This window comes from Typha angustifolia, chromosome 2 (genome assembly GCF_048772165.1).
Source record: "Typha angustifolia cultivar Huaian chromosome 2, ASM4877216v1, whole genome shotgun sequence".
Lineage (NCBI taxonomy): Eukaryota > Viridiplantae > Streptophyta > Magnoliopsida > Poales > Typhaceae > Typha > Typha angustifolia.
Window position 1 is genome coordinate 8,587,934 of NC_133240.1, and position 15,074 is coordinate 8,603,007.

The following is a 15,074-nucleotide window of genomic DNA, read 5'->3' on the forward strand; positions in this document are numbered from 1 at the left end:
TTAAAATAAGTCAAATTAAGTCATGTAAGCATTTAAGACAAGTCCTTATTTGAGTCGTGTCAGCTTTTAGGGATAGTCCTAATAGGACTCCTTGTAATCGATCTCTATATAGAAAGGAGTTAGGTTCCTTTATTAAGCATTCAAGCATTGAGAGAAATCTAAGTTTAGCCGGTTCTTATTTTCGTCCTTATCTTTTTACCTTAGCCGTTATATTGTCTTTATCTTTATAGGAATAAATCATTACCATAGATCCATTTCAAGTATCCAAAACCCTAGTCACCTACCTCTAGCAGTCACCCTACTACACGGCCATCCACTGCCACCCTTGACTGTCCACCACCCTCCGACGACCGCCATGATGTCAAAAATTATCGTTCTGTCCTCTCTAACCTATCTCCACTATTTTATTTTTAACTTTTCATCTCAACCTCCGGTTCAGGTGAAACGTAAGCCATTAGAACTCTAACTCACGAGGCTATCTCCATGTAAATTTTCATAATTTTTATAATTTTCTAGATCTGGTTCATAACATCTAATAACTTTCTCAAATATAATAATAACTATTGTTGCTTTTTCTATACACTACAAAATTTATATATTTCATCTTTATAATTTACATAGAAATAAACAATAATCATGTATAGTCATATTTTTAGTTAACTAATCTAAATTATCTTACCATTATTTTTTATTAATATCTTATTTTATTAATGAAAGAGCAATTGAAGAGACTTACATATATAAAAAAAGAGAATAATTGAGAGATAGAAGATGGAGTAGAGAAAGAAGAAGATGAAGATGAAGATGAAGGAAAAGATTATGGGGGCCATTTATCTATCTTGTAATGTCTTGCTACTATTTAATAAGACATTAAATAACAGAAGAGCAAAATTAGGAGGAAAAGCGAGAAAAAGTTTTAGACGCAAAGGAAACCGAAAATAGACCCGACTAACAAAATAAAAACCAGGTGAATTTTTCATGCAAAAGACCCTATAATAAGCCTTTCAGAAATATAATTAATTAATAAATATGAATTAATGAGTAATATTCTCATTCTCTACCAGCATTCTTAATAAGAATTATGTTTAGAATAAAACACTTCTAAAACACTGAACTCTTCAGAGTTTTGTAAACTTGGCTAAAATTCTATTTGAATTTGGCGTCACTCTGTTGGAACCAAGAGGTTGCAGTCTTGTAGCTTGACATATCCAATACCTGTTCAAATAAAAGTCCCGGTTAAATGATTGACCCATTATTGCTGTACAATTACAAATAAATTACTAATAAGAGACATCTCAATATCTCACAGGACAAGGTTCTCAGAAAAGAAAAGAGTCGAGAAACCCTAGCACGCGAAGGTATCGGTCGGGATTAGGTAGGCCAGCAGTTCGCATTCACTTTTTCTACTTTTGATCGATCGCAACGACTCCTTGGGGGTATCGCTCTGATTTCAAATAATTCTCCCTCGCACCTTATGGCCACCGCCTCGGCTGCCACGCCCCCGCCGGCTGTTGGCGAGGCCGAGCCCGACCAAGTCCAAGCACTTCTTGAGGTAAAAGTATTTTCTTGAGCAAGTTGTATGGAGTGGAAGGTTCTTGCCGTCTATTTTAGTGCCTAAGAATTCACAGGATTTAATTTAAGCAGTGATAGCTATTAATGTCACGACAGTTGTTATATACTCCTTTTCAGTTCAGTTAGGAACTAATATTGCTGAGGATCTTGATAGATGATCATGGCTAGGACAAGTGAGGGGTAGTTCTTACGCATATCCGGTATGCTGCCACATATGTGATTTAAGAAGTAGTAATTGATAAAATAGTACATATACTACATAGTATAATTGAGCGTTTATACTTTTGATGAATTACAAGTAGTTAAACGATACATGGTGAGTTAATGAAAATTCTATGCAAGAATTGGATGAAACATACAGTTTATTATTATACCAAGTACCAAATATTGATAAAGTTGATGAAATGAGACAATAATTAGAAATAAAAGCTAATTAGTCGTGAAGAGAAAAGGAAAAACAAATGAGACTATGGCTTGACTGTGTATAGCAATTTTATAGATGTGGTTTATACAGGGCAATCCAGGGGACATATCTTGATATGCGTAAACATGTGCAAATATGCATGTCCTTGAGAGCATTACCAGATTTTGCATTGGCTCTTAAACCTGATGACTATCAGCTCCCTCCGCTGAATTTATCGTGGAATGAATATGGTTTCCGTCACTAGTTGCAGGAGAGGAAATGACATAGCGTATCAAAAAATAAGACTCAAGTTTTGGTGTTCGAATGCCATATTCACTAATTATTTTTGGGTCTTGGCATTCAAATCTTGTCCAATGATGTTTAAATGCCCCAACCCTAGAGTGCAGCTTATTCAATGGTATTCAAAGAATGAGTTGAAGTTGTTTGAATGCTCCACTCCCTTAATCTCTCTCGATCGTTCTTCATTGAAACAATACCTCCTCAGTTTTAGAGAATCTTTCTAGCCTACGTTATCTTAGTTTAAATTGATGTTCACAATGAAGAACCAACTCTAAGGTTTCTATCGCACTCTACAGAGAAAAAAATGTGGTTTACATTCAAATATTGCTGCCAAGAATCCCAGACTACTAACAGGAAAAGGAAAAAAGCAACATTCTTCAAATAAATCATAGATGTGAATAGAGAAACCCTAACTGATCCTTTTTAGGGTTTTATATCAAACATCAAAATCATGAACAAAATCTAGGGTTTATACCAATCATTCTCATTTATATAAATAACTAGGATTTACATCAACTATCACCTCTGAGAGTACCAAATTAAAAAAGAAATGCTAAATCTATCAAAACTAATCAAAATGCTGAAGTATATGAGCCAAAATCAAAAAAGGAATCGTACTCTCAGCTGGAAGTGTCGACCATCCGGTAAATAATTTTAAAAATAAATCTAGTTCGGTCAACAAGTTTGTTTTTTTTTTTTAGAATTTTACAAATCACACCCTGTATTTCCTTATTTTCAAAGTAACACCTGTATTTTAGAATTTTATAATCTGACCTCTCTTTTTTTTTTATACAATACTTGACATTAACCATATGGTATGATTTATATATAAAAAATATATAAAAAAAAGAGTTAAATTATAAAATTCTTAAAGACACGGTATTACTTAGAAAATAGAGAAAACAAAAGGTTTCATTTGTAAAATTTATTTTTTATTTTGCTAGTCGGTGATACGATGTGTTTCACCACCGTTTTCTTTCGTTCGTTCGTTCTTTTTTCTTCGCTCCAAAGTGATTTATTCGATAACAATAATTTGAGAATTATCTAAATTATTCAGCTTTCACACGTGATATAGACTTTAATAAATATACGAATCAGACTCAATCTCCAGCCACATTTGATGATGGTTAACACCTCAAGTGAGAATTCCAAGTCTCTTGGTCAACTTTGGAAAAATCAAGCGTCATGTCCATTCAAGAGTTTTCCCTCTCATTTTCAAGAAAAATAAACACTTGGTTTACTGCAACTATGCATCTTCTCCCCAAGTGCAGGGATTTGAATTATAGGTGCTAGCCATTCAGGCACGTTAGCCCATGACTGACTTCCTATGGTCATGGTTGCACTAACGCTAAATCTACGAGACTTTTATGTACTTAATTTTAAAGGTATCCATGATCGTTTTTTGGCGTACATCTAACGTTATGATCGCGCTTGATTTAATTCAGTAAAGTGATTGAATATATCTTTTCGACCAATTAGAATAATAGAATAATAGTGAGTTAATAAAATAGACTTCAATAGTCGATATTTAATTTTGAGTTTTCAAACATCACTATACATATACAAGGAATTTAATGGGTTAGGATGGTTCATCTACATTAGGAAAAGTTTCTTACATCTGTCACATATAACTACTGATTAAGAGAGCTATATCTCTATCGATTTGTATAATTTCGTCTTTATTATTATGGAAATCAAGAGCTTGACGAAGACTCCACTGCTTATAAAAAAAATGCAATTCGGAGCCATTAGACACTGAATACTGAATTCATCTACGATGGCAGCTAGTCATCACTTGCTTCTTCTTGTTCACCTCATTCTCATGCTCTCTGTTATAGCAATCCAAACATTGGCAGCATATGGTTGCATTGAGGTCGAAAGGGAGGCACTCCTCACCTTCAAAGCCGGCATCTCTGACGGCATCCGGCATAGCTTGTCTTCTTGGGATGAAGGCCAAGACTGTTGTAGATGGAGGGGAGTCGTGTGTGATAATACCACCACCCGCAATATTTTAGAGCTCAACCTTCGCAACCCATATCAAGATTCGGATAACTGGACCGATTATGCACTGTCCGGTGAGATCAATCCATCTTTGCTTGCCTTAAATCACTTGACTCGTCTTGATCTTAGTAATAACAATTTCTCTAGCATCAACATCCCTGAATTCATTGCTTCTTTCAACAACTTGACGCATCTTAATCTATCATATTCTAATTTTGGGGGTAAAATACCTCATCAGCTCGGAAATCTCTCTAAACTCCGCTCCCTTGATCTCTCTTGGTCATACTTCATTGGAACAATACCTCCTCAACTTGGGAATCTTTCTAGCCTACGGTATCTTAGTTTGAATTGGGCATTCAATGATACTAGTACGCCTAACGCTGACAACCTGGAGTGGGTTTCCCAGTTAGCTTCTCTCAAGTATCTTGATTTGGGAGGAACAAACATAACAAATGCTGTAAATTGGCTGCACATAGTTAATAGGTTACAATCCATAAGAGTGTTGCTTATGTCATATTCTAGTCTACCTAGTATCCCAAACTCTCTGCCTTATGTAAACTTCACAAGTCTAACAACCCTTGATCTTTCAGACAATTGGCCGTTGAATACTACCTTATCGAGTTGGTTGTGGAATCTTACCAACCTCTCATATCTTAATCTTGAATACTGTCTATTTCGCGGGAAGATTCCTGATGCTCTAGGTAACTTGACTTCCCTCATTTACCTCAATTTAGGAGACAATAATTTGGAGGGTCCTTTACCGAGTTGGTTGTGGAATCTTACCAATCTTAATTTCTTGGATCTTTCTTCTAATTCTTTGCGTGGTGTCATTTCTGAAGCTCATTTTGCCAACCTGACAAAATTGAATGACTTTCTATTATCCTCTAATTCCCTAATAATATCAGTGGGCCATAATTGGATTCCTCCATTTCAACTTACTACTCTTGCTTTAGGCTCATGTCGAGTGGGACCTCAATTTCCAGCATGGCTCAGATGGCAGAGGCAAATAAATGAAGTAGATCTACGCAACACAAGCATCACAGGAATTTTGCCAGATTGGTTATGGAGTTTACCTCTACAGTTGTTAGATCTCTCTTACAATAACATTACAGGGACATTGCCAGCACATTTGAAATCCACGAATATTGTTAGTCTAGATTTGAAATTTAACAATTTGGTAGGTCCATTACCCCTATTACCAGATGCCCTCCTTTTGGACCTCTCCAACAATTCTATATCTGGACCTCTACCAAAGTTGTTGCCGACATCAATATTATATTTGTTGCTCTCAAATAATTTGATCAATGGTAGCATCCCATCTTCTATATGTGAACTTGCATCTCCGGAGGCCCTAGATTTATCAGGGAATAACTTATCAGGAGAACTCCCACAATGCTGGCAACAGGGTTCAGGATTGGAAATTATCGACTTTTCAAACAATAATATCACGGGAGAAATTCCATCTTCTGTTGGTTCACTTACTTCACTCTTATCATTAGACCTAAGCAACAACAACTTTTATGGAGAGCTTCCCTCAGAGTTGCAATATTGCAAGAATTTAGTTCTTTTAGACCTTGGCAACAACAACTTCTCAGGAAACATACCGATATGGATAGGAGAAGAGCTGTTGAATTTAAGATATCTTCAGCTTCGCTCAAATATGTTTGACGGCAACATTCCTCCGCAGCTTGCACAACTTACTGCACTTCAAGTCTTGGATCTTTCATCTAACAAGTTGTTGGGGTCAATACCACATTCTTTTGGTAATTTCACTGGGATGATCTCTTCTTTAGTACGGAATGAGGAAGATAATGGAATCTTTTTGGCGGGGTTTGAAGTTGATATATTCACCTACAAAGATAAACTGCTTCTTGTAATGCAAGGAAAAGAATCTAAATATTCTGAAATCCTCTATTTAGTCAGGACAATGGATCTTTCTAGGAATAATTTGAGTGGGGTAATTCCTGAAGAAATAGGAGCTCTTCGGCAGTTGGGAAATTTGAACTTGGCTGGAAATCATATAGTTGGAATAATCCCAGAAAAGATAGGTGACATGTTATCTTTGGAATCTCTTGATCTTTCATCAAATAAGCTTTCAGGTGCTATACCACAAAGCATATCAAAATTAACATTTTTGGATCACCTGAATTTATCTTATAACAACTTGTCGGGAAGGATTCCATCCGGGAGTCAATTGGACAGACTTGGTGATCCATCAATCTATATCGGCAATGCTTATCTTTGTTGGCCACCAACTAGTAAGAATTGCTCTGGAGATACTGCAGCTCGTAACAGTACGTCAAACTATGCTAATGGATCAGAGACGTCAATGTGGTGGTTATATCTTGGAATGGGAGTTGGATTTGTGGTTGGATTTTGGGGTGTATATACTGTTTTGTTGTTCCATGGGACCTGGAGATATGCTTATTTCCAGATGATTGACAATTTCTTTGACAACGTATATGTGATCGTGGCAGTGAGTATGAATAGGTTGAAAAATAAATATGGATGAAAGACCAAGTGTTTCTATGAGTTAGTAAGATATTAAACTAGAATACCTCTCAAGTCTCAATTTGAAATTTATCTTTGTAATGTGTACTTTTGCCTTGGTTTACTCTTTATTTTCATATAGTTTATTTTCAAAGCCCCTAGCATCTGAACTGTACTACCTTGTGTTTAAAAAATTATGTAATAGTTCTTATTATGCAATATTAGTAAGTAATTCCTTTTGATTTATGACTCCTACCATTAAGATTTGTATTTTTATTTCCATCAATGATATTCTCGTGGTTTGCATAAACTTGATGAGTTCATATTTATTGATTTGCAACCTTCTTAAATTAATAAGTCTTCTTTCTTCTGTGAGTAAACCAAAAGTTTATGACAATGGAGGTATGCTTAATTATTTTATTTCAGATGGTTATATTTAAGCTCTTCTGTGAGTAATATATAACAAACAGAGGATCTGAAGTTTTATTTTGTGATATCTTTGTGCTATGTAATTTTATATATTCTTAGGTGTAGACTTAGGACTAATATAATAACAATTTTTGAGACTTTGGTGGTGTTCTTTTTGTTGGCAAAAATATACCATTTTTGTATTCCAACCAACCTTTTTTTTGGTACTCGACAAACAATAAGTCACCGCTGTCGAGTTCTTAACCCCAAAACTCTCAAAGGATCTACTTCTATCCGTGAATATAACATCCTACATTTTAACTATATTAAAGTCATCTCTTTTCATTTACTTAAAAATGACAGAATAATACCCTAAATTAAGTTTAATTTAATATAAAAATAAAAGATAAAAAATTTCATTAATGCTACGGTCACTGATTGTTTTTGGGTTTAGGCATTCAAAACTTGTCCATCGATGTTTAAATGCTCTAACCCCGGAGTGCAGCCAATTTAATGGTATTATAATATCAAGCCGTTCGAATGCTTGACACCGAGATCGTTATGTTGGAGTTAATTTAAATTATTTTAAATTTTGGTAAGCCTTTAGAAATATGGAAGACAACAATTTTAAAAATTATTAAAGATTATTATAATTTTTCTTATATTATTTCCTTCTTTAGCTTCATTCACTATATTCTATATCTTGTTTTCTTTCTCTATTAATCTTTCGATGTAGATCGTTGTTCTCTCTCTCCTCAATCTAGCGCACCTCCCTAGATTCGTAGAGCTGGCCTTCCTCCTCTTCCTCTTCCTCTCTCATTTTCCCTCGTCACTATCTTCAATCAATCCGTTGCCACCTTCCATCAACCCACTAGCTAACACATCTTAGCGGGAGACACAACATGATCCCTAAGCATTACGATTGCGAGCAATCAGTGATAAAGCATTCACGTGTATTAGTTTCTGATGCCATGTTGTTATTGCTATGCCGCCCAGATGTTCATACTCTTCTTTCTTTCTTTCTTTTTCTTTCTTATTTGAGATAATGGTAATAGGGGTGGGTGCATGAGCCTAACTAAAGTCCAACCAAGAAGGTATAATGATCTTTCCGTAATTAGGAAATTGATACTATTTAAGGAGTCTTGATGCATGCAAACATTTTTAAGGAAAGGATACTCTTCACCGTTTAGATTTTCCCTAGACCCTGAATGACATCGATCATTAGTGATCGATATCACCTTCCTCACCATGCCCATGCAAATATATTACTAACAATTTAAATTTTCGAATTAACTAATTATCAAATTCTATCAAATATCAAACAAATATCTCATAGCGTGTTGAATACTACCTGCATTTCCTAGTTTAACAGAGACACCATTAAATTCTCAATTTTCTTTTATAAAAAAAATATTAAAACCTACTAGTAGTGTAATACAAGGTCCATCAATTTATCTTGCGAGGATTCTACTTCCACCTCTCTCTCATAATGAAAAGAAAAAAAAATAGATAACTAAAAACAACTTATATGAACCTATACGTATATATGATATAGCAAAATTAAAACTTCTTATAAATTTAATCTTATGTGTGTTCACCTCAAAACGTGCTAACTGCTCGATCTAAGGTTAATCGGCCGACCAAACTATTCACCACCACGTTGCACCTAAGGTGGTTAACTCTCTAATCTTATGTGTTTCACCATAAACTATATTTTACTCTCAATTACACTAGGACCATCAAATGAGATCAGTTTGCGTCACCTCTTCTTTCTTTCTTTCTTTCTTTTCTCTTTTTTATTTATTTTATATTTTTTTCCGTCACTTATGAAAGAAATGTGCAACACGAGATATTCGTCCAACATATAGTTAATCGCATTTACGCGTTAAGAAGGAACAAAAAAAAGCTACATTTACACGTCTTTCAATGTGAGATGTCTTCTCTCGGAGGCTAATGCGCTAATAAAAAAGTCTTACCTTACTCTAATTAATTTGTTTAGCAGTGGTGCATTAAAACATTCCATTCATTTCTACACTGGAATTTACTGTCAAGTCCTTCAAAAGGTTAGATGAGATAGTCTTAACAGATAGGGTTATTTATGTAAAGTAGGGGACGAGCTTGTTACACGTTACAATAAATTAACATGGTGGCATTGGACGCATAATCTACCTTTTCCCTTCTTAAGAAAAAGAAGAAGAAGAAAAAAAGACTAGAGAGCTTCTCGTCATCACTTCCTTCTTCTTGTTCACCTCATTCTTATGCTTTCTGTTATAGCAATCCATACTTTTCCAACATATGCTTGCACTGAGGTCGAAAGGGACGCACTTCTCACCTTCAAAGCCGGCATCTCCGATGGCATCCAACATAGCTTGTCTTCTTGGGATGAAGGTCAAGACTGCTGTAAATGGAGGGGAGTCATGTGTGATAATACCATCACCCGTAATATTTTGGAGCTCAACCTTTGCAACCCATATTATTGGAATTCATGGTGGCAGTGGACCAACTATTCTAATTATGCACTGTCCGGTGAGATCAATCCATCTTTGCTTGCCTTAAATCAGTTGACTCGCCTTGATCTTAGTAATAACAATTTCTCTGGCATCAGCATCCTTAAATTCATTTCTTCTTTCAACAATTTGACACATCTTAATCTATCATATTCTAATTTTGGGGGTAAAATACCTCATCAGCTCGGAAATCTCTCCAAACTCCGCTCCCTTGATCTCTCTGGGTCAGCCTTCATTGGAACAGTACCTCCTCAGCTTGGAAATCTTTCTAGCCTACGTATCTTAGTTTGGATTCAGCATTCAATGATACTAGTACGCCTAACGCTGACAACCTCGAGTGGGTTTCCCAGTTAGCTTCTCTCAAGTATCTTGATTTGGGAGGAACAAACATAACAAATGCTGTAAATTGGCTGCACATAATTAACAGGCTACAATCCATAAGAGTGTTGCTTTTGTCATATACTAGTATACCTAGTATCACAAACTCTCTACCTTATGTAAACTTCACAGGTCTAACAACACTTGATCTTTCAAACAATTGGCAATTGAATACTACCGTACCGAGTTGGTTGTGGAATCTTACCAACCTCTCATATCTCAATCTTGAAAATTTTGGATTTTACGGGAAGATCCCTGATGATCTTGCTAAATTGACTTCTCTCACTTACCTAAACTTAGGAGAAAATAATTTGGAGAGTCCTTTACCTAGATCGATTGGACAACTATGTAACTTGAGAAGTATAGACTTGAGCTATCTTGGCATCGGTGGAGATATCCCAGAGTTGGTGGGGATGTTGGGTTGCACATGGAATAACATAGAGGAGATCATTTTATCAGGTAACAATCTTCAAGGGAATTTATCGAACTGGCTACAGCAGATGACAAATCTAAAACATGTTGACCTCAATAGTAATTCCCTTGTTGGGTCGGTGCCTCTTGGGATTGGGAATCTTCAGAATCTAAATGATTTGGATCTTTCTTTTAATTCTTTGTGTGGTGTCATTTCTGAAGCTCATTTTGCCAATTTGAGAAAATTGAATGGCTTGCGATTATCCTCCAATTCCCTAATAATATCGATGGGTCGTAATTGGATTCCTCCATTTCAACTTATCACCCTTGCTTTAGGCTCATGTCGAGTGGGACCTCAATTTCCAGCATGGCTCAAATGGCAAAGACAAATAGATGAAGTAGATTTATACAACACAAGCATCACAAGCACAGGGAGATTGCCAGCATATTTGAAATCCACAAATATTATTCTTCTAGATTTGAAATTTAACAATTTGGAAGGTCCATTACCCCCATTAACAGGTGGACTCATATTCCTCGATCTCTCTAGCAATTCTATATCCGGACCTCTACCGGAGTTTTTGCCAACATCAAGGCTATATTATTTGTCGCTCTCAAATAATTTGATCAGTGGCAGCATCCCATCTTCTATATGTGAACTTGCAAATGATATGTGGGCCCTAGATTTATCAAGGAATAACTTATCAGGAGAATTCCCACAGTGCTGGCAACATTGTTCAGGGTTGAAAATTATGGACTTTTCAAATAATAATATCACCGGAGAAATTCCACCTTCCGTTGGTTCACTTACTTCACTCCAAATTTTAGACCTTAGCAACAACAACTTTTATGGAGAGCTTTCCTTAGAGTTGCAACATTGTAAGAATTTATTTCTTCTAGACCTTAGCAACAACAACTTCTCAGGAAAGATACCGATATGGATAGGAGAAAAGCTGCCGAATTTAAAATATCTTCAGCTTCGCTCAAATATGTTTGATGGCAATATTCCTCCACAGCTTGCACAACTTGCTGCCCTCCAAGTCTTGGATCTTTCATATAATAAATTGTCCGGGTCGATTCCATGTTCTTTTGGTAATTTCACTGGGATGATGATCTCTTCGGTATGGAAGGACAATAAAGACTTTACTGGGATGGATGGTATTAAGTTCATCTACATGGATAGTCTTTTTCTAGTAATGCAAGGAAAAGAATCTAAATATTCTGAAATCCTCTATTTAGTCAAAACAATTGATCTTTCAAGGAACAATCTGAGTGAGGTAATTCCTGAAGAAATAGGAGCCCTTTGGCAACTGGGAAATTTAAACTTGGCTGGAAATCATCTAGTTGGAATAATTCCAGAAAAGATGGGTAACATGTTATCTTTGGAATCTCTTGATCTTTCATCAAATAAGCTTTCAGGTGCTATACCACAAAGCATATCAAAATTAACATTTTTGGATCACCTGAATTTATCTTATAATAACTTGTCGGGAAGGATTCCATCCGGGAGTCAATTGGACAGACTTGATGACCCATCAATCTATATTGGCAACGCTTATCTCTGTGGGCCACCAACTAGCAAGAATTGCTCCGTAGATAGTGCAGCTCCTAACAGTACGTCAAGCTATGCTAATGGATCAGAGACATCGATATGGTTATATCTTGGAATGGGAATAGGATTTATGGTTGGATTTTGGGGTTTGTACGCTGTTTTGTTGTTCCATAGGACTTGGAGGTATGCATATTTCCAGATGATTGACAATTTCTTTGACAATATATATGTGACAGTGGCAGTGAGTATGAATAGGTTGAAAAATAAATATGGATAAAAGACCAAGTGTTTCTACGAGTAAGATATGAAACTGAAATACCTCTCAAGTCTCAATTTGGAATTTCTTTGTAATATGTACTTTTGCCTTGGTTTACACTTTATTGTCATATTGCTTATTTTCAAAGCTGGTAGCATCTGAACTGTACTACCTTGTGTTCTAAAATAATGTAATAGTTCTTATTATGCAATATTAGTAAGTAATTACTTTTGGTTTATGACTCCTACCATTAAGCTTTGTATTTTTATTTGCATCAATGATATTCTCGTGGTTTCCATCAACTTGATGAGTTCATATTTATCTATTTGCAACTTTTTTAAATTAATAAGTCTTCTTTCTTCAATAAGTAAACCAAAAGTTTATGACAACGAAGGTGGTATCCAAGCTCTTCTGTGAGTAATATATAACAAACAGAGGCTCTGAAGCTTTTTTTGTGATATTTTTGTGCTCTGTAATTTTATATATTCTTGGGTGTCGATTTAGGACTAATGTAATAATCTTTTGAGACTTTGGTAGTTTTGTTTTCGTTGGCAAAAATATGCCGTTTTTGTGTTCCAATCTGAGTACGACATCCTACATTTTAACTATATTAAAATCATCTCTTTTCGTTATTAAAAAATAAAGCCTCATATTTGCTAAAAAATAATAGAACAATACCCTGAATTAAGTTTAATTTTATATATAAATAAAAGATAGAAAATTTTATTAATTTCAAATGATATTTTTATATTCTCTAAATTACCGTTATTTTTATAAAAGATCCATAGAATTTTCTTTTTCCTGGTATTTATAGATGTGATATAATGTTATTTAGGTTTTCTTGTGCATCGTTATGGTATAGCCCCCTTATTTCTATTCTGAAATAACTTATTATATACGCTTTGTTTCCTCATGTCTTTTATTCTGCAGCTGATTGCTTGCTTCTTACTCTGAACTCATTAGTGAACGCTTTGCTTTATTTCATTTGATGTTAATGTTATAAGGTATCAAGGTCATTTAACTCATAGACAGTAAATAATTAAATATTAATTTGTAGACATACTAGAGTAATTTCGGTGTTCTTCCTTTCTCTTCTTTTCTAAGCCGATGTTCTGTGAGGTTTGACTTTTGAATTTTTTTCATAAAAAAATAACTCGTACAAATATGCTTTTTTTTTGACAAGCCTACAGTAAATTGGTTTCTTCTTCCTAGCATTCAAATGACAGCCTATCAAAGAATAAGACTTTGGTGTTCGAATGCCACGGTTACTAATTATTTTTGGGTTTTGGTATTCAAATCTTGTCTAACCATGTTTAAATGCTCCAATCTCTGAATACAACCTATTTAATTGTATTTAAACGCTGATCTAAAGTCGTTCGAACACTTGACACTGAGATCGTTGTGTTAGAGTTAACTTAAATTATTTCAAATTTTAGTAAGCCTCTAAAAATATGAAATACAACAAGTTTAGAAAATATTAAAGATTATTATAATTTTTTTATATTATTTTCTCCTTTAGCCTCCTTCACTACATTCTCTATCTCGTTCTCTTTCTGTATTAATCTTTCCATCTAGATCGTTGTTCTCTCTCTCTCCTTGTCTACCTCCCTTGATTCGTAGAGTTGGCCCTTCCTCCCTTTTCTTTCTCTTTCATTTTCCCTCGTCATGGTCATCATCAATCAATACGTTGCCACCATCCATCCACCACCTAACACATCTTAGCAGGAGATATAACATGATCCCTAAGCATTAGGATTGCGAGCATCAGTGATAAATAGGAGTGAAAACTGGTCGGATTAACTCCGACCCGACCCGCTATTCGACCCGAATAAAAAATTTCTATTCGATTCGGATACGGATAGAATTTTTTAAAAAAATTCGGATATGGATTCGGATATAGGAGATATATTTTTCGGATTCGGATACAGATATCGGATATCCGTTTATCCGCATATTTTTTAAAATGATTTACAGTTTTTAGTTTGCTTATTTAAACAGTAAATATTAATATTGTTACTAATAATACTTTATATATTATTTATGGAGATTAATTTCTCAAATTTTATATATTTGACATACAAAAAAAATTATTTGTTGTAGAACATAATTTTGTATTAATTATATCTAAATAAAATATTATAATTATTTTAAATTTAATTAATATCCGTTTAAGATTCGATCTTTTATTCGAAAATTATCCATATCCGTTTAGTTAGGATATGGTTTTAAATTTTACTATCCGTTAAATATCCGTATCCGAATCTGTATCCAACCCTTAGTAATAAAGCATTCACGTGTATTAGTATCTGATGCCATCTTGTTATTGCTACGCCGCCGAGATGTTCTACTCTTCTTTCTTTCTTTTTCCTTTCTTATTTGAGATAATGGTTATACGGGTGGGTGCATGAGCCTAACTAAAGTCCGACCAAGAAGGTATAATGATCTTTCCGTGATTAGGAAATTGATACTAATTTAAACAGTCTTGATGCATGCAAACACTTTTCAGGAAAGGCTGCTGCTCTTCACCGTTTAGATTTTCCCAAGACCCTGAAAGACATCGATCATCCGTGATCGATATCACTTTCCTCACCATGTCCTTGTCAAAATACACCTCATCGCTTCTTCTTTCGAATTAACTAACTATCAAATTCTACCAATATCAAAATACTTTCATAAATATTCTTATATCATGTTGGTCACTACCTGTATTTCCGAGTTTAAATATAAAAGACAATTTAGAACTTACTAAAAGTGTAATACATTAGGGCTGTCAAAATAGTTTAGTCGGCTTGAGCT

The 15,074-nt window shown here is 34.8% G+C and overlaps 1 protein-coding gene and 1 pseudogene across 1 annotated transcript; both read left to right on the plus strand.

Annotated features, from left to right (window-relative positions):
- The first annotated feature begins 4,052 nt into the window (after nt 1–4,052).
- Nucleotides 4,053–6,788, plus strand: LOC140773944 (receptor-like protein EIX2). Its single transcript, XM_073116740.1, has one exon. The coding sequence runs from the start codon at nt 4,053–4,055 to the stop codon at nt 6,786–6,788; it is 2,736 nt and encodes a 911-aa protein (XP_072972841.1).
- Nucleotides 6,789–9,394: 2,606 nt separating this feature from the next.
- LOC140774949 (receptor-like protein EIX2) lies at nt 9,395–12,435 on the plus strand (annotated as a pseudogene).
- The last annotated feature ends 2,639 nt before the right edge of the window (nt 12,436–15,074 follow it).

Excerpts from the sequence above, each read along its gene's own strand:
- LOC140773944 (XM_073116740.1), top strand. The coding sequence starts at position 4,053 with ATGGCAGCTAGTCATCACTTGCTTCTTCTTGTTCACCTCATTCTCATG.